Source organism: Dinoponera quadriceps, unplaced genomic scaffold (assembly GCF_001313825.1).
Source record: "Dinoponera quadriceps isolate SergipeBrazil2010 unplaced genomic scaffold, ASM131382v1 scaffold1395, whole genome shotgun sequence".
Lineage (NCBI taxonomy): Eukaryota > Metazoa > Arthropoda > Insecta > Hymenoptera > Formicidae > Dinoponera > Dinoponera quadriceps.
Genome location: NW_014556488.1, coordinates 1,213,773 through 1,234,401, shown reverse-complemented (window position 1 = coordinate 1,234,401; position 20,629 = coordinate 1,213,773). Strand labels below are relative to the sequence as shown.

General features: G+C 47.0%; 3 protein-coding genes across 4 annotated transcripts in view; 1 reads left to right on the top strand and 2 right to left on the bottom strand.

Annotated features, from left to right (window-relative positions):
* LOC106747730 (ELAV-like protein 3) overlaps nt 1–1,081 on the bottom strand; it is a 51,789-nt gene extending 50,708 nt beyond the window's left edge. Inside the window, exon 1 of the mRNA XM_014625576.1 lies at nt 609–1,081. The gene's annotated coding sequence lies outside the window, so the exon portion shown is untranslated. The remainder of the gene's footprint in view (nt 1–608) is intronic.
* A 3,995-nt stretch (nt 1,082–5,076) lies between these two features.
* On the top strand, nt 5,077–11,187 carry LOC106747755. Of its 2 annotated transcripts, XM_014625626.1 has the most exons (6): nt 5,077–5,183; nt 6,345–6,649; nt 6,757–7,168; nt 7,487–8,264; nt 8,460–9,888; nt 10,068–11,187. In XM_014625626.1, exons 3-6 carry the CDS (start codon nt 6,830–6,832, stop codon nt 10,153–10,155), a joined length of 2,634 nt encoding a protein of 877 aa, XP_014481112.1. In that variant the 5' UTR covers nt 5,077–5,183; nt 6,345–6,649; nt 6,757–6,829; the 3' UTR covers nt 10,156–11,187. The 2 variants fall into 2 exon arrangements, with proteins under 2 accessions (XP_014481112.1, XP_014481113.1); XM_014625627.1 differs by lacking the exon at nt 6,345–6,649 and having other exon boundaries at nt 5,080–5,183.
* On the bottom strand, nt 10,864–19,345 carry LOC106747756 (glutamate receptor ionotropic, kainate 5). The gene is made up of 6 exons (XM_014625628.1): nt 18,543–19,345; nt 17,778–18,136; nt 16,339–17,136; nt 12,685–13,523; nt 12,011–12,346; nt 10,864–11,937 (listed from the first exon to the last, which is right to left on the bottom strand). Exons 1-6 carry the CDS (start codon nt 18,673–18,675, stop codon nt 11,595–11,597), a joined length of 2,808 nt encoding a protein of 935 aa, XP_014481114.1. The 5' UTR covers nt 18,676–19,345; the 3' UTR covers nt 10,864–11,594.
* Between the last annotated feature and the right edge of the window lie 1,284 nt (nt 19,346–20,629).

Sequence of the window (20,629 nt, the reverse complement as noted above, 5' to 3'; positions counted from 1 at the left end):
CCACTCGATTGTTGTTAACTTTGGAAATTATGGAAAAATCATGGAAAAAACATCACAATTTTTCAATGTCGCTTCGCGTCATTAGCCGATAGTTTAGCGCGTGTTTCGAAACGAAGATGCGGAAAGAAATATCTGACTAAAGATTCGCCAATTTAGAAATTTCTCCGATCAATATTACTGCAATAAATTAACCCCTTGCCCTCTACAGTATGGCGGCGCCGTCCAAAATTTCTTATAAACCTTGAAATCAATGCCGTGGCCGCGCTTTTCTGATTGTGAAATAAGCGGAAACTGATTTAGGTTTAGATTTCAAAGCCGAAAAACGCCGTCGCGGCGTGTTCAGGGTTTCACAAGAAATCTTGAATGGCACCCTAAGAGCACACAGGGTCAACATCGGGTTAATCGTCGTGTGAAACGATCAGGTAGCGCAGCAATGTGCGCGAAACCGCTTAGTTTCCCGAACGAAACGCCCCTCGTGCTGGATTTTCGTCAAACATACACCATAGGAGGTAATCATCGCGTGGCGAACCGACAACGCAGGTGCTTTTCGGGAACGGGATCCCGGCATTTCAGCCGGCACTTTATCGATATAACATGTTTGCACGTACCTGAGAAGGCGACAATTACGTTTCCTAAAACTCAACGAACCCGCGCTCGATGCACGCGCGCATTGAATGGACAGAAGACGCAGGTACTACGCGACGGCCCGATACACCTGGCCAGGTACGGACCTAAGGATACTTGGATACTGGGCTCGGGTGTGTCCGTGCATTTAACGTGCGACGACGACGGCGATAACGACGACGACGACGACGGGAAAGCCGGTATACTAATCGTGCTTGCGAATTTTTTTTTTCAACCACGAACAACGAACAAACGAATTTACCGTGTGCGTGTACCGTACATACGTCGCTGTACGTGTGTGCGTATTTATGTATACACCGGGATATAAGTGTTTTCCCTAGTGTTTATGTATGTGTGTATGTGTGTACATATGTGTGAATATGATCGTGGAGACGACGTTGTGCGTGAGAGCATCGGTCGGTGTCCCTACGTGACGACGGTGTGTATGTATGATGAANTGTGTGTGTGTGTGTGTGTGTGTGTGTGTGTGTGTGTGTGTGTGTGTGTGTGTGTGTGTGTGTGTGTGTGTGTGTGTGTGTGTGTGTGTGTGTGTGTGTGTGTGTGTGTGTGTGTGTGTGTGTGTGTGTGTGTGTGCGTGCGCGCGCGTGCGTGCGTGCGTGTGTGTGTGCGCGTATGTATTATGCGGTTTCGTGTGTACGTGTGCGTGTACGTGTGCCGATACTGCGGTTATATATTATACGTGTACATGTCAATCAATCGGAACTGAAGAGGAACTAAAACGGAAAGAAATGAAACTATAGCGAAAGAAGGGAGCAGACAAGCGGCCAGTAGCTCTTCTACCCCTGAGCTCGAGACGGAACTGGCCCGTGGGCCGCTCCGGCTGCCTGGCGAGACCCCCGGCGTACCCCTCGATCCCGCCACCCACCACCAGCTCACCCCCGCCAACACCGTTCTCCCTCGCCCACCTTCCACCATCGTCCCGTCGATGGCACTCTCCGTCGCGCCCCCGTTGTCGGGAGTCGCGCATCCCCTTCGAACCGGGTACTTCGGGGTTGGACGAGAGCAGGGCGGTGGTCGTTGAACCAGGTATATAGCCGGCTGCCGTCTGCGTCGTGCGGGTTGCGCAGTGGCAAAACCGCCCTTACACAACACACACGCATACACGTACGCCGCTCACCACCCCCGTCCTCATCCCTCGCCCATCCCGCGGGGTTACAACCCCCGCGTGCACCCTGTCGCCGCAGCGCAGCTCTCGGACGGTTCCCCAGGAGAAGCGACTAACCTCCGCGAACCCAGCCATGGCGCGGAGAGGACGAGGGGTCGGGATCGTTGTCGGGCGAGGGTGGTAGGAGGAGGAGGGGGGTGGTGGACAGCGAGGGGGATGGATCTGTGCAGCGGAGTCGACGTGTACGCGCGCCAGTGGATTAATATCGCTGGATTCTCGCCGGGGCCCGAAATGATTTAATTCCGGACTTTAATCCGAGCTTTTATCCGCGCCTCGATATCAGATTATATACATCGTCGGGCCTTTTTCACCTCGCCCTTCCTTTCATCCGCCGCGGGAACCGCGCCAAGAACGCCGGCGATCGAGCCTCCTCTACCCCCACCCTCCTCCGCCTCTTTCGAATTGCTTTCTTTCTTCTCGTAAAGAATCGGGTGTTTTATCGTGCTCGCGAGAGAAGAAACTTTATATCGAAGTTCTGTTGATTATTCACGCCTCCCTCCCCGTCGTCGTTATGTCTTACATATATTTTTTTTACAAATTGAATTTAAAATATGATAAATAATGGCATGCGGAGGCATTTTATAGTTGTGGTAAATATTTTAAATAGAGATGGAAAAGAACGTGTAAGAGGATCTCTAGTAGCGAGAAATAATAGTGAAGAACATATAACGTGAAGGATTAAAATACACTATAAAACATCCAAGAGAGAAGCTAGAAAAAGAAGAATGAGGACGTATCTTGAACGCCCGTGCAGTCTGACAAATGAGAAATTCCGTTGATTTATTATATTTTCTTAGCTAACATACATGTTGAGAATGCCAAGCCCTCGTAAAAGCGCAACGTACAATTTCTTTCGCTTAAAAACATATGGTTTCAATTGTGTACTTTCCCAAGTGACTCGAAACGTGTTCAGGTGAATATTAGAAGTCGCTTCAGAGACGACCGAAAAAGACGTACAATATTCTAAAACATTGTTTTTCGGGCAAGACTACGCCGAGACAAATCATCAATCTTCTAGCTTTGTCCCCTTTACAAACGCCGTAAAATCAGCTTCGGGCCAATTGATTTTATGTTCTTTTTAGTTTGGTTCTAATCTTTTTTCTATACTTAACCATTACTGTTTTTATGACACGAAAAACAGCCACAAAAAACGCCAGCAATTTCCAATGTCCCTTTTCCATTTCATTATTCTTTTCTCATCCCAAATAGAGAGAAACATGTTTTTGTCAAGAGATATTGCTATTTCTGGTGAGAAGAGAATAATGAAAAGAAAAATCAGTCGTACCGTGTGAAAAGAAAGAGATCTACTCACTTGGCTCATCGATAATTGGCATTTCCCGACGGCCGGTGGATCTTCGCGCCGACTTGTCTTCATAAACGATCTTCTGCTGTTCTGAGAAATGCACTTTCGCCAACGTGGATACTCCGCTACACTTCGGCGGATTCACGATCGAACCTGCTACGAAGAAATAAATTGCATTACGGAATTTCGTTCGGAACTTCCCCCCTCCCCCTCCCGAATCATCCATTTTGAATCTCAAGCCCGATACGCCGATACAGCTACGGCTGCATTCCGATATTCACTGCCAGTACCGAAAATCTATAATTCATGTTACGTACACTATAGATTTTCAGTACTGGCAGTGAATATCGGCCGGGAATATGTTACCTGTGCGACCGACGCGAAGAAGAATAACCTCTCGACGCTGCGATGTGCAGCCGTTCAAAAATTCGACCATTCAAAATGCCTCACGTCTCGCGAACCGATCCTCTCATGTGACACGAGATCGGTCGGCTATCGCGACGCGATCTCGTAATTCGAGGCGTAATTACACGGAGACATTGTAACGGACGCGTCCGAAAATTTCGAGCCGAGAACACCGAGGCGGGAAAGTTCGCGAGGAACTGAAGTAGCGGAAGTAGCGTCGCTAGACGTTATTAAACGTGAAGTTGCATCGCTCGAAAAGTATCGCGGTGCAATTCAGACGTCAAGACACTTGTGACGCCTGCAGTGTGACAAGTACTTAAGACGGAACAGTTTACAACAGTAGAACGTATAAGAGAGACCACGCACATTTGTAATTTGCGAAATATTATTTATAATATATTCTCTGTATAAAAATATCCCCTTCTTCGACCGATTTAATCCGGATATCGCGTTTAACCTTTATCGTCCTTCTTATTTTCGGAGTGTGAGATTTGAAAGAAGTACTTAAAATGGAAACGTAACGACGGAAATTAAACTAGAAAAGCACAATCTAGCTCGGGACGGTTTTCGACTTGACAAAATTTTCCGTCCGATTCAAAACTATTGTTCGAATATCTCTTAAGTATCAGTCCGATAGTGTCATATTTTTTAGGGAAGGGTCGAGAGAAAGTTTTCGAGAAATTAATAGTCGTATACCTGCAAAGGACTAATATTTAAGTATATACCATAAATCAACTACATATAAGCCGAACAATATGCCCCACACAGCTTGGGTAGATGCGAAAGTGTTACCAAGACAAGGAATATAGAATGCTCGTGGGCGTTACAGTTTCTTCCTAGAGAATGCAGAGTTTTCATTGGCTCCGCGTTATCTCAAAATAACGGCGAGTCAATGAATCTTTTATGGTTTGGCTTCACGGGATTTTTTGCGTTTCTCATCAGGAGAAATCCTATAAAGGGAAGATCTCTTCCATTCATTCGTTTATTCTTCAGTTTCTTCGTGACGCGTTTGCAACAAGCTTGCCTTCTCGAAGTCCAGAAGCAATCTAAAATCTCGAGTCTCGTTTCGCAGTATTCGTCGCGACACGAAGCTTCGTTCACGATTATTCACTTGACTACCAGACGCATTTATAAAAAACGGTGTACGTAGTGTATTACATATGCACTTTGTTCGAGCGAATCAGCAAGTGGAAATTCCAAAGTGCGTTTGAATATTCGGTCGCAAACTAGGAACTTTGCGTCTAGTTACGTCCGGTGCGACACGCGTTCGAGACACCGACGTTTCGTCCATTCACCCGGCATCTCGTTCAACTTTTCACCCACTTCTTCGTTAAGTCGAGGCGTTCTTCATTAAGAGAGCTGCGTAAATTAAACGGGACTGTGAATACACACTCGACGACGTGAAAGCTTTTCCCCGTGATTCGTTCGGTTACGTCCTAGTGTATTACGGGGCGAGTCCGTTCGCGAGTGTTCATTGGCTACCAGAGGGAGCAGCACGTGCGATAAGAAGAAGCGGGCCGCGTATCACTGTGTTGATACTGTGACTCCACGGCCGAGATGGTAAGTGGAAGTTTGGAAGTTTCAGTATTAGTAGCTCGCCATGTTTTTCACTAAGAGGGGTGTGTAGAAGAGGCCGGGGTGAGAATCATCTCTCGAGGCATGCAGGTAGGTCAGAAAGTGGCCTGGATTCATCGTTATCGCGGCACGACACTCGCGCACGCTGTCGCGCGCGTCTACCTCGTCGTGAGCCGCGCGCGCTAACGAACGTCTCGCGGTTCGCGCGTTTCGTAACGTCACGCACGGGGCTCTCGTTCCGGGCAGAGCTATGACTCAGGCGAAACATTATATAGCGCAATCGGCAAGGTTATTTGCATTGCCCGTTCGGGAGGTGCTCTCTTATTGCCCGCCAACAATCGCCAAGAGTAGCGCGAGGCACGCGTCGCGGACACCACGCGTGCCAGAGTACACACACGCATACACACGCCTAAAAGAGAGAGAGTGAGAGAGAGAGAAGGAAAATTCTCGGCGGCCGCCTCGCGGATCTCGCGCGTCACGTTACGTCGCGTCGTACGCATCGTGTGTTCTCCCGTGTGGCGTCGCACAGCCTTTTTCGTCGATGCGAGATAATGCGGAAGGAGATTACGCGTTCTCTCCTATCTGTAGATAATGACGTCTCTTTGACAGCGATCGCAACGGTCTCTGGCACGCGTGCCGCCACCAACGTGCGTCTCTGTTTGCACGCACATTGCGCACCGCGTGTGACTGCTACTTGGCCTCGGTACGTTTGTCAGCCTCCTGCGTGTCGTGACATCACAATTTCATCATCCTGTATGGTCATGTTATCGTCGAGACGACTGCTAACGTCTCTCGCATTCTGCTGACAGCTTTTGGTGATCGTCTCAAAGAGATGTCAAGTATATGTCGCGTAATAAAATCATGCTCCCAAGTAATCGCGTTGCTTTGGAACGTAGAGAATCCGCGCAGTGACGTCGGTAAAGATCTAATTTCGAAGTGTATGAGCGACTCTGTACAAGCGAGCTTGGAAACACCCACGAATCTGTGCCCAGTTTTTGACTCTCAGTAGTTTGGTTCTTTCGATCGCGAACGGGCTCTCAAACGATGGAACGAAGCTCTTTTTATGAAAGATCTAACATGTAGAAGCGAGTCGTGACGAGGAAAATGTCCCGAGTCCTTTTCTGTTTTGTTTACATTTCGGAGAAAACACTTGAATTCCGTGTAAATGTTGAAAAAACACAAAATGTAAACAAGATGAGGCTTTCCTTCCAACCGGAACGTTTATTCAAACTGTTTTCTGTTAACTTACAGTGTCAAAATGGGAAGGAAACTATACTTGTTATCCTTCACTAGACCTGCCAGCCTCACTCTAATAATACATCCACCACCCATGTACAAGAATTAAATAATTTTTAAACAACGTAACTGAAACTCTAAGAAACATTAATACCGTTCCCGGGCAATTAAGTAACTGCAAAACGCAAAATAATAAAAAAGATTTCAAATAAGAATTGAAAAGAAACACTTGACGAGCCCGAGCGTTATGGTGGTGGATTCAGTTAAATTGAAACATTAAAGGACAATAATAAAATACCGTATTACCTTACTGTATATAGGTGAGTCCACACTATGTTCGTATAAGCGACCTTGTCCCCTTTATCTAATCTTAACCCTTGCAACACACATATTACATTGTGTGATAATCTTATTTGTAATTCCATAGGAGAGATGATCACCCGAGGGGTAGTGGAGTTTGTTAGAGTTTCTGGGTCTAGGGGAATATTCCGTAAGAGGGAATGAGGAGCCCGAGAGAACATCTGGTTGGGATAGCTACGTCCCCTCAAGGGCGTGAATTCTTCAGCTTAAGGGCCGAGGATGAGTTGCGCATGTGGCTTTATGTAGAGCTGTGTATATTGGGAGTAAACGTGTCCAGATACCTGGAGTTTTTAATCTCTCTATTGCGCTACCCCATCTCGGCCCTAAGTACTGTGCAAGGGATCGTTGGAGTAGACACATACACAGGACAACACCTCTTTGCCTCATCCATAGAAGAGCTGGAGACACTTGGTGACTGTATGCGAGCCGAACGACGAGCTATTGCCCTGGGATGTCTGATAGGTGCTAGCAGTTTCGATGTAAGTTTTAACGTGACGTTTTAATGTAAATGCAATCTCTAGGCTGTAATATAACCCTCGCAAATGCCAATCCAATTGGTCTCGAGAATTCCGACTACTTCACATACGCTAATTCAATTGGCAGTACTAAAACAAAATTGTGCTAAATTCCAATAAAATTCCAGACTATAATCGACTGTGATAAAGAATTTCCTTTCGTTTAGTTCGACAGTATCGTTTTGTCCGTATTGTAACTACGAGATTTTAGCTCCAAGTTGAAAACTAAAGGAGAATATTTAATTTTAATTCGAAATATCTTCTCTGTCTCTGCGTACCCAGGCAAACTTGTCAGGAATAATGATGCTGGTTGATGAAGTGATGACGAGGCTAGACAAAGTGGACGGCAGGAACGTGAATCTTATGGAAGAAGAATTTAAAGTGCCCAACGAAGAATTTCACGCACCCGCAACGAATATAGAAGCATCCATGCCTGCTGGTAGCGCTTACGGAACTCAAGAAGAATTCACAGTCTCATTGCAACCTGTACTGATCGAAGAGATCTCTCGGTGGACGGAAAGGAATATTGGCACGACATATTGCAACAACACAATAAACTCATATAATAACAAGAATAACGATGCCTGCAATAAAAATAATAATGTGTCCATTGTAAGTAACGTTGAGTCCCAACAGCCGGACAGTAAAAACAGCTTTGGGTTTGTTGAGTCGATGGAACGGCAAAGAGAGAAGGATCGACTGCAACTTGAAATTGAACGTTTACAGTTGGCACGATTGCAAGCAAAGTTTAATGAGGATGTTGAGGCAATATGGAATGTCGGAATACATAGCGCGCAGGAAGAACAGCAGGACTGCAATCTCCTGCAGGACAGGATAATCCCTCCTGCTCCCGCAATATTCCCGAATTCACAGCCGATCTTCACGATACCAAATGGTTCTCCTATGAGCGTCTATTCATCTGGCTCGAAAAATGGGAAAATCATTGATATAGATTCACTATATCCAGGATCTCGCCTTGAAGCGCCTATCAGTGATGTACAGAATGGCGAGCTAATCAACGTCCAGGATCAGGTGGAAAACAACTTTAATTATAACGCAGGTTAGATATATATTTCATAATACATACATAGATAAAATTTCGTCAGGATTTTATATCTTCCGTTTATTGGCCGGTCGTTCTCTTCCCCTCTCTTTCATTCTCACGAACGACCTTCCTCTCTCTTTTTCTTACTCTCTGCAGAATGGACATTCATTCGTTTGTTCTGCCTCTCTAATATGTGTCTGTTATTTACAGGATATAATACCACCAAAGATACAAGAAATTGGCCGGACTTGATTAGCAATGATCTGTGGCGCAGGAAAGGAATTGAGGATAACTGGGTATATTTGACTCAAAATATACAAGCGGTTGGTTCCTTTCCAATAGCATCTTGTAAGCCTCCTCATGGAAGTCATGTGGAATCCCCTTCGATTCTGAAGCTGAGTAGCCTTCCAGAACCAGATGAGGATCTGTTGACTTCCGCACGAACACATTTTCGTCCGATAAAGGACGATGGTTACTGGGCAGACGGAACTACATTCCCCGTCAATACTGCTGTAGAACAAGTCGCCTACCGCAGGTCTGAGTCAGGGAACGTATGGTACCTTCCTGGCGGAGAGAGCCCTTATATGGAGTATCGTGAGAATGACACAGCCAGCCCCGTCGTGTCAACGATATCTTCCAATTTAACTCCGAAATTCAGGGTACGCCAGTGCGACAAGAGCATCCAAACAGACCCTGTACGATTTGCGGTCAGGCGTAGACTCATCTTCGACGATGATTGTTATGATAGTACCCCACTTAGAGGTGAAGATACTGTCATAAACAAGGACGAAGAAGAAGTAGTTATTGAAGGGGGAAAAATAATCACGGCTCAGTATCCAACAAATAAACAGGTTACACAAAACAAAGATACAATAGCAATAGATAACAAGAAAACAAGCCAAACTGACGAGCCGGAAATAGAACAGAATGGACATCCACATCATAATGGAAATAGAAAGAAATTGGAAGGTGAAGGTGTGGACGATGAGAAAGGCTGCGATGAAGATGAGAACGAAGGGGAAGTGGAGCATGAGGTGAACAAGAACGAAAGCGCCCAGAGTGATAGAAAGAAAAAGGATCGCGAAAAGTGCCACGAACAGGATAAAAAAGAAGCAAAAAATAAAAATGAACATGGGCACGATAATAATGATCACGATCAGGTTGACAATGATGACGACGACAAATACAATACAAGTAAAGAACATGACGATAACAAGAACGATAATAATGAAATAGATAATGATGATGATGATGACGGTGATGAAAACGAAAACGACGATGAAGACGACGACGACGATGATGATGATAGTGATGTTGATGGCGATGATGATAATGATGATAATAATAATGATGATGATGGGGATGATGATGATAATGACGATGATGGCGACGACGAAGACGACGATGACGACGATGACGATTATGAAGACGAGAATGATGAAGAAAGACAAGTAGAGAATGGAGAAAAAAAGTGTGAAGAGAATAGAAAGGAAGATGAGGATGAGGACGAGGATGAAGAGGAAAGTGATGATGATGACACTACAGTTGTGTTTCGTAATGAGGAAGAGAAACGGAAGTATATTTTAGATAGAATGTACCGGGCAGCAGTCAAGATCAATCTGGCAGATGATAGAGAATGGTAAGAAACGTTGTAAACACGTATATACTTACGTATATACTACTTTGTAAATGCGTTATTTGCATAATAATCATAAAACCGCACGTTGTAATTAGAAATTCGTTGATGCGAAAATTTTCATTTTATTACATTGATTGTGATTGTACGCTTAACATTTCCATGCATTTCCATCTCGACAGGAAGAACTGTATGAACAAGGTGAGGGAAAAGCTGTTGAAGAAGATTGGCACTGACATATTTGTGACGATGCCGGAACGAATAATGTAAGCTGGGGAAATAAACTACGTGACTGAAGATTTGAAGTTTAGGTATACTTGTTTTTATTGCAAAACGAAGATACAAACGATAGGAGCGTGAATGGGGGTCCTCTTGGCATGTGGAATTTGTTATGCATGTATCCAAGAAGACACGAATAAACCCCATCGTCACTCGTAATAAGCAACACGCGATATCGAAATAAAGTGAGACGCGTGACTATTCAATATTCATTTAGATAAATGAACATTAATCCTTTGACGAGTAAGGAGGAAAGAAACGAAATATGAAAAAAAAAGGAAAAAAAAGTGTACACCTTACACAGCGTTTCACGTCGAGAAAACGTCGAAGAACGTAGTCCACGTGATTTCAGTTGTAGGTTGTTGATTACTTTTATGTGATTTACAAGGAAACTTAGTGCGCTGATTTTTCGTAGAAAAAATCGTAGGGAGCAATTTCGTTTCTCGTCCGACGTGCCGCCTATAGTATTGGACGTTTTGCGCATCGAAATTAAATAAGAAAAACGAACGCGCGAAAGTTAGGAATTACAGACAGTTTTGAGTACTTATTTGAATGCTGCATATGATTGCAACTCGGGTATTTCATTCGAGCGCTGTTTTTCTTTTCTTGTCGTTTTTCTTAATTAATAATGAATTATCTTAATTGTATTTTTCTAATTATAATTTAACTCCCTAGAAGATTAATCCCTCGACTATCCTCTTCCCTTATCCCGATGCTCCAAATCTCCCTGTATCCGATGCTTTTCCTGTGCTCCCCCCGAGACAGGATAATTGAGAACGTATGTATAAAAGAAAAAAAAATCGTGTAATTTGAGGACATGCTTACCCCGCGACGGGTACGCGAGAAGTGTTACTAGGTTGCAGATGCCGAGCGTACGTTCAAAACAAAAAGTGTTAACGCGTCGAAAGGATGCCATTCACGAATGGCTATACCTTCGGAGAATAATGCGAGAAAGAAAGAGACGCGACTGGCGAATTATGCGGATTGTACGGAGAAATCCAATAAAGGCACTGCAAATGTGAAGATCGTGTATATGCTTAAATTGTACCTTTCCAGTTCTCCCCTCCTGCAGTTATTTCTTCGTTCTTTGTGCACCCGAAAATCGAGGAAGCACCTTTACCGTTTCTCGTGATAAAATTATCCGATCAAATACGTGTGCGCGTAATTCTCGGTATAAAAGATACACAGATCGACCTGTCAGGACTTGGTACTTCGCAATGATCACTTTACCGTCGCGCTAACTGAGAAAAACATTCGTGAGTCTGTCTGGTCTCATTGGTGTAAACAGAAACCAGAAAAGGAAAAAAAAAAGAGACATCAATACGCCTGAAAACACATGTATTTCTTCGTGCAATAAACTCTACACAGTTATAATCTCTTGCTCTATGTTTCCACGCGAGCGATTCCCCGAACGGGTCCGAATGTAGAATCTAGAATCGCGATCTCTGCGAAGGTTGTACACCGTGCGTCGGGGCGGGGTGTAGATTGAGCCTGATCGGTTTCACCGCCTTCATGATCTTCGTCTTGGGCGAGGCGCTTTTCTGCAGATCGCTGACTTTCGACCGATGCCGGTAGTACCAATACTCGATCGCCAACGTGAAGCAAGCGAAGACGATGCCGACGAAGATGACGAGGAACACGCCGCCGATATTGTGGATACTGATGCCGTCGCTCTGATCATTCTCCAGGTCGCAGTTTTTCTTCTCGGGGTTGTACTTCCACCACTTGTCCTTCAACTTCTCCAGTCTCCTCTTGTTCAACAGTATGAGGATCCTGCGAGAGAAACAACGTGAGAATATCATCGCGAGCTCGCGAGAGTACACGAACGCTTCTGTCATACACGTACGCGTTGTTAAATTGATCCTTGAGCGCGGAGCCCTGCTGGACGGCGATAGCGTACGGCTTCCTCGAGAATTCCTCCCCCACTTGGGCCAGATCGCAGTTCGTCATGGAGAGATACTTGATGGTCGACGCGTCGCCGATATAAGCGAACTCGTTGTTCGCGTACGAGCCTTCGCGCCGAATTCGCTTGAGCGCATCGTTGATGTCGGCCGGGAAGCCGGCCTCCTTCATCGCCTGGAACATCTTCGTGTACTTGTCGCTAACCGGATAGTCCCACACGGCCAGTTTCGCTCTCTCCACGTCGGACAGGCTGTCGTTCAGGCTCATGTCTTTCCAGATTCTGCGCACGACAAATTGCACACGTTCCACTGATCAAGAATCTTCATTTGCACCGCGTCAAGCTGTTAAGGACGCCATTGCCCTTAATTCAAAATAAAGTGAGAAAATTTCGGAAAAATATTACAAATTGATCAGACCATTCGATTCCGAAAATACCGTGGCGCAAAGTTCGTAATAACGTGTAGTAATACTCAAAATATACCGGGTGTTTCTCAATTGTTCGCAACGAACGTGTTAGATAAAAATGGAAAATCCGGAGTGAACATGAGCTCGGGGAGGTGAAAGATCGGGTGAGTCACGCGTGTGCGTGACGCTGGTCGCGAACATGAAGTCACTCACTCGTAAAACCGCGCCTCGATGTCCGCCATCCTGCGGAAGTAGGTGAACGCCGGCGAGTTGAGCGTGGGAGCGTATTGTATCTTATACTGCTTGCTGAGATCCTCCAAGGTCTCGATCGGTATCTCCAGCCTGGAGACGGTGAGGAACGCGGCCAAGTTGGCCGTGTAAGACGCGATGATGATGAAGCCGAAGAGCCACCACGTGGCGGCCACCAATCTTCCCGACAGGTTCTTCGGCGCCTCGCCGCCGCCCTGCGGCGTCAACGAGGTCATGCAGAACCAGAAGCACTCGCGCAGGTTGAACTCCCTCTTCTCTTCGTCGTCCTTGTACTTCTCCCGGTTGTTCTGATAGCTGTACGGCGACCAACGGTCGAACACCCACATGAGGAAGCTGGTGAAGAAGTACGCGGCCAGTATGCACAGCCAGACCTCGTTCTCCAGCACGGTAAGGAACTTGAAGAGGGACGTCGACGTCTTCGTCTTCTGCATCATGATCGTCAGCCCGACCAGGTCGTAGTACGGTACGGTGAAGTCCACGACCTTCTCCCGCTCGGCCATCACCCAGAGCGAGCCGAGCGCTATGTCGGACCGCTTCTCGATCAGCTCGCGGATCATGCCGTTCCAGCTACCGTTCTCGCTCAACGCCCCGTAGCTCTGGTCCTCGGCCTCCCGTATCTCGTACTCGAACGGCACGGTCTCGCGGATCGCGTCCAGCAGGTCGATGCAGAAGCCGTACCACTGATTGGTCTCGTTGTTGTACATGACGAAGGGCGGGTGTTGCAAGGTTATCACCCGGTAACTCGTCACCGCGGTGTTGTTCATCATGCCTTCGTTGGTGACCTTCGCGCAAAACTCCGCTCTCGTGGGTGTTAGTGATGATGATGGTGGTGGTGATGGTGGTGGTAATAGCGTGGTGGTTGATTAACGATAACGCGACGCTCGAGGGTGGAAAGCGGGCTATCGAGCTGCAGGCGTGGAAGGGTGCGAAAAGCGAGCGGAACTAAATGCGCAAGTGATCGAGCGGACTTTCGTGACGCTTTCGCGCGATATAGCGAGCGAGCAAACAGAAGTGTACACGACCATCCGTCGTCACCTTGAACTTTTCCCAGGACAGATAAGCGAGCATCGTTAGAAAGAGGGACAGAGAGCGAGGGTGATGCGCGCGAAGATAACGAAAGAGGAGCTCGTGATCGAGGAATTATTTTTTTCACCACTTTCCATCGCACACCTTCGATGATCCTCGACGATGACGAACGTCGTGTTTATCGCGTGTTGATTGCGCTTCTCCCATTTGTTTATTCCGGTCTCAATGAATGGATGATAAAAATAGCTTTGCCGACGTTCGACACTTGTGGAACTCAAGAAGAATTCACAGTCTCATTGCAACCTGTATTGATCGAAGAGATCTCTCGGTGGACGGGAAGGAATATTGGCACGACATATTGCAACAACACAATAAACTCATATAATAACAAGAATAACGATGCCTGCAATAAAAATAATAATGTGTCCATTGTAAGTAACGTTGAGTCCCAACAGCCGGACAGTAAAAACAGCTTTGGGTTTGTTGAGTCGATGGAACGGCAAAGAGAGAAGGATCGACTGCAACTTGAAATTGAACGTTTACAGTTGGCACGATTGCAAGCAAAGTTTAATGAGGATGTTGAGGCAATATGGAATGTCGGAATACATAGCGCGCAGGAAGAACAGCAGGACTGCAATCTCCTGCAGGACAGGATAATCCCTCCTGCTCCCGCAATATTCCCGAATTCACAGCCGATCTTCACGATACCAAATGGTTCTTCCATGAGTTTCTGGATAAAAACACGGAAGAATCGTCGATATAGATTCAGCGTATCCAGGATATCACTTTGAAGCGCCTGCTAATAGAGAATGGCGAGCTAATCGACGTTCGAGATCAGGTGGAAGATATCTTCAAATATGATGCAGGATATGATACCACCAGAGATCCGAGATATTCGCCGAACTTGATTAGCAATGATCTATGGCGCAGAAAAGGGATCGTATATAACTGGGTAGATTTGATTCAAAGCATACAAGCGGTTGGTTCCTTTCCAATAGCATCTTGCACACCTCCTCATGAAAGTCATGTGGAATTCCCTTCGATTCTGAAACTGAGTAGCCTTTCAGAACCGGATGAGGATCTATTGACTTCTGCACGAACACATTTTCGTCCGATAACTGAGCAGACGGAACGTTCAATACTGCCGTAAAGTAGATTGCCTACCGCAGGTTTGAATCAGGGAACGTATGGTACCTTCCTGAGGAAAAACGCCCCTATATGGAGTATCGTGAGTATAACGTGGCCAGCCTGTCGTGTCTCCACTTCATCTTCCGATTTAATTTCGAAATTCAGGGTGCGCCAGTGCGACAAGAACGTCCAGACAGACCCTGTACGATTTGCGGTCAGGTATAACCTGTTCTTCGGCAATGATTGTCGTGAATGAGTGCTAAGCATAGAGGTGATGACACAGTCATAAGCGAAGATCTAGAAGAATATAGAGGAAGAAGCATTTAATGAAGATGGAGAAAGTAATCAAGGCTCAGTATTCAATAAACAAACAGGTTAATAACAGGTTAATAAATGAAACAAAGATACAATAGCAATAGATAACAAGAAAACAAGCCGAACTGACGATCAGAAACAGAACAGGACAATAGACATCCACAGTGTAATAGAAGAAGAAACTGGAGGAAGAGACTGGAAGAAGTGAAAGTGTGGATGATGAATAAGGTTACGATGAAAATGGAGATGAAGGGGAAGTGCTGCAGGAGAAGCGAAGATAGATAGCGAGGACGAAGAAGCAAAAGGAGGCGAAAGCAGGATTTACGTTCGCGGAATTACTATTGTTCTTTCTTTCATTGTATCTAATGACCCGTGTAACGATGACGAGTATTTCGTATTGCAACGTTCGCATCTCTCGCACGTTCGTGTGCTTTCATTAAAGCGCTCATTCTTCGAACGAAGCGTAAGTAATGCGCGGCCGGTGCAAATCTCGTTTTAAATTAATCTTCACCTCCTGCACCCTTCGTTATTCGCCAGGTCTTTGTTATTACGCGACCGCGACACAACGGTGAGCCTCCGAGTTCGCGAGCGAATAAATACTTAATGGACGCGCAAATAAGTAAGTTGCCGAAGTAGATCTCAACGTGATTTCAGTTCGATATTACGACGGACATAAATCCGTCTCTGCCCTTTCGAATTATACTTCGGGAAGGTATACGCTCGTGAAGAAAGGTAGTACATACAATATGGACGAAAGAAAAAAAAAATAAAGTAGAAAATATGAGCAATCGATCGCATAAATACCGCTCGGTCAGCTGCGACCGTCAGGCGTGATCAATAATTCTCGAATATACCACTTGAGGATTGAATGAAAAATCGACGAAGGCCGCGGGAGGACGCCGACGTGATATCCTTGACATTGGTCGAGGGGAAAAGCCGATCCGAGGATCGACTGTCGAATGAAATCCGGACTTTTCAGAAAACACGTCGTGACGAGAAGACGAAGAAACCACGAAGGTTGCACGAGCACGCGTATATATACAGAAGGGTGATCTGCGCGGATGGCGTCTAACTGATGCAGTGCCGCAATATCGGAAAACACACTCCGCGCTTCTCACTTCGACTTGCCTGCAAGGGTGACTCGATGCCCGCATGCCAGACCCCGCTCTCCACCTTGGACACGAGCTTCTCGCGCTCGATGTTTGTCATATACATGTTCATGGTGAACGTCGCGTGATGCTCGCCGTTCTTCGTGCCCCAAGTGATGCCAGCGTACGTCGGCGTCATGTCCTTCGAGATCGCCACGAGTTTCGAGAGCAGGTCCAAGCCCCTCGTAGGTCGATTCGTGCCATTGTAGCTGTCGCAATCGATATGATGCGGCTCCAACGGCCATTCACCGCTGTCCAGGGCCGACTTCATCGCCCTGACGCCCAACAAGGTGAGGTCGTAGTAGAAGGCGGAGCTGAGAAGCGGTCTCGGCAAGCTCGCCCTCGCCGCGAATTCCGCCTGATTCTTGTCGTCCGCGGCTGCCGGCGGCTGTGGCTTCAAGAACAGCACCGTGATGTTCTCGCATGAGCAGCTCGGCCACATCTCGTCGTCCAAGCTCAAGACGAACCAGCCGTACTTGCTGCCGGTGAAGCTCAACGACTCGCCGCTGTCCAACACCACATTGACGGAGTCGCCGTCGCCAAGCAGGAAGTAGTTCACCACGTCGAGATCCCGTAGTCCCATTAACTGAAGCCGCGACGCGTCGATCGAAGCCTCCATCTCGTTGATGACGTGTCTCGTGGGCACGTTGAGCAGCAGGCTCTTGTATTTGTGATTCATCACGAAGTTCTTGTCGAAGATGATGGCGGCATTGGTGATGTTCAGGAGGATCGCCAGCTGCCGGATCGCCTCCGGCACCAGGTCAGCCGGCGGCATCACCTGCAGCAGTCGCGACACACGAGATGCTGAGATGTTTAAGAAGTTGCGACGACTGACGAAGTGAAAGACGACCTCGCGAATCCCCACGCGGGTATTCGGATTTAATAACGTGCCGACTGCTTGTCTAATTCCGAAGTTACGCGGGAAGCGTAGCAAGACATAATAAAGAAAATAATAAGAAGAAAATAATAAGTTGCAATTTAGTTGATATCCAGTCAACACCGAGCATCAGTTACGCATTCATGTTATCGAGTGCGAAATCATAAATAAACGTAATATGACTGTTGTAATGTTAATATTCAGTCATGAAGAGCCAACATGCAGTAAATACATAGCGCAATAATAAAGCACAAATTAATATCTCATTTCATGTTTAATATTGCAATGCATAATTAACGCGAGTTGAAGTGTTAATTTTTGCTTTATTATTTCATCATATGTACTTTGGCTCATGACACATTTCTCACACAGCCTTATCTCTAATCTATTAATCTATTATCATTAATAATGTGGCAATACACTATTATAACATATATATTAACATAAATGCGATAAAAGAGAAAACGTTCGAACGTGTTTCTACCCCGACAGACGTGTCTTCACGTGTCCACACAGTCAACGTACACAACCAATCACGGTACCTGGATCAGGTAATTCCTCTGATCGACATCCAGGTTCCTCCAGTACTGGATATCGTTCTCTTGCCCGTACTGAGCGGACAAGGTCGGCAGTCCGAAAGAGGCGGTAATCGAGCTGGCGACTTCGGCGCTCACACCGGCCGTGGACACATCCAGGACCAAGTCGGGGACTGTGGAGCCACCCTGGCTGATGGCCGAACTCCAAGTCTGGCATATGTTGTCCATGATTTCGCCGACATCGGTCTCGTTAATCTGCACCGTCGACACCCGGCCCAGATAACTCGGAAACTTCTCCCGCAGAGTCTTCAGGGCGTTCGTCACGCTCGCGTTGGCGATCTCGTTCTTCACGCCATTAATTATAACTAATCGCAGGGGAGAAAGGTACCGTCGACGCGGCATGCAAAAAGAAAAGTCGAGGTGAAGTCGAGCCGGAGACGATTAATCTTAAGTAACATCCTACGGGGTTCCGCTTGGTAAACTGTCTTAAAAAATCATTCTAGTCTAAAAGGAAAGTTACGCCTCGTTACGAAAGATAAAACTTTCCCACGGCAAGTACAGAGCCCGGAGAGAAGCTCCTCGGACTCTCTCTCCGAACGAGACGAAAGCCTCGCTGCTGCGCCCATAAGAGACCGCGGGAGATTCTTATCGCGCGATAACAAACGCGTCACTCGATAAACACACGTTATGGCGTTGATCAATCGTGAAATATGTTTACGAGCTCGGGCCACCCCATCGAAGCCCCGATCCATCCCGAAGAGTGAAACCTACAGAGATTCACCGGCCTCGACTGCGTCTGCGGCTTCTGCTTGTCGCCCGACATGTCCTCCACCCCGTGGACCGTGAAAACCGCTGATAGAACGTGCAGCAAACAAATACCGACGACACGACCGCCGAACGCCATGATCGCTCGTCCGTGAAACTCGCGCGGGGACTCGGCGTTCTCTCCGGGAAAACGGCCGAAGATGATCGGGAAATACTCTCCGGGATTCTCGCTACAACGGATTCTCGCCCGGCGCGATATCACTTATCAGTATTCCACCCTTCGTCAAACGACACGGGGGGTGGGGGCGTTCGGCGAAAGTCCGCCGCTTCCTTCGGAGCGAGCGACTCCGGAGTACTTCCGGCGCGATTAAGCGTAACTGCGCTTATATCGAGCTCGATATCGTTAGTTCGGTCTCCGAGTGAACGAACGAGCGAGCGGCGTGTGTGAGAGAAGTAGGACGCCGGGGTGGAAGCGCGGCCTTCGCGGTCCAGTTACGGCTCGAGGGTGGAAACGTAGTCGCAGTTATGGCATCGGGCTGCTTCCTCCCCGGGTGATTCTCTCTCTCTCTCTCTCTCTTTTTCTCGCTCTCTATTTTTGTTTCTTTCTCTTTCGGGATTCGCCGTGATGCACGTCGAAAACTCAAAGCGGATATTGCGTGTAGAAACCGGTCAGCTGTCTACTGAGGACGCTCCGCGGAGTCGCTCCAGGGTGTCCGCCGGTTTTATTTGTGTTTGCCCATTGGTTGCCGCGGGGATGACCCTAATCAATCGTCGTGCGCCCGGCACGCGTGTCATCTCTCCTCCTTTTCGGAAGACTCGACGGACACATGACCGACGGACTGACTGATGGACGGACGGACGAACGTTCGCGTGTATCGCGTCGGAGCGCACTCGAGGACACGTGGGCGAAGTAATGACCGCGGGGCGACGGTAATTCCGACGAAATCGTCGCCGGGATCTCGTAACTTCCCGTCGTCGACGAGCGTATATTCCATTTTTGCCCGCGAACTATACCGACGCAGCCTCGGGGATACTTTTAATTCATACGTATCAATATTTTTTTTATATATACATCAATAACCCCGAGAAAGGTATAGAGGGGTTTTTTTTTTCTCCCACGTGAGAAATAAAATCGTTTGCAGCGTGGGAAAATAATAAAATACGTAGCGAAGTAATAAAGTAAAAAAAAAATAAGTCGCTCGCGCTATCTCTCCCTTTCCTTCTGTCTGTATCGTTGCTACGTACGGAAGGGAGGAAAATATGATTAACGTGACTTGAGTAAAATTGCAGACTTTCTGCGTGTTGCGATTCGTTTGTTGTGTTCGCGAACTCTCCACTCGTTCCACTCATTCGCGGTGAGAGCGCGAAGAGCCGCAGACACGCGAGATTAATGCCGCTGAATCGGGCCGAGAAATTGAATTCTCACGAGTCAAACTAGTCGGACGTGGTGTAAACGATTTCGCACACACCTCGAAAGAGTGACTTCCTCTCTCTCCTTCTCTGTATGCGTGCCTGTGTGCGCGCCGCCGAATGCTCGAGGATTTGCATTTACGCGCTGCTCGCGCGCAATCGATCACTTCCATTTCATTGATTCGGTATTTTTCTAAAATCGGTGCACACCTCACGAAGGGCCTTCACTCAGCCGTCCGAATGTATTTCGGTTAATGGAAACATGCGATCGCTTCCTGTACGACACACACACATGCGCGCACACACACAAGCGCTTGTTCAGGCGTGACGCTGCGGGAATACAGAGATATTTGACGAGAGAAACGATTGTACGGAGAGAAAAACACGTGGACACGACTTAACACTTCAATTACATATATATAATTATATATAATTATCCTCGGTAAGTGACTGAGATGAACGCGAATGAGCCGTCGATTCGCCGAGCACCGGCGAGCCGGTGATCGATATTTTGATTCTGTCGCTTCGACGTGTCTTTCAGACGGCGAGGTTTACATACACAAAACGCGAAGATTCCGTAACACGAAGAGCGTTTTTTGTCGCGATAAGTCGCGGCCGGCGGTTTTTCGTTTGTTTAGGACCGGGTCGAGAGAATGTCTACACAATATACTCCATTTCCGCTA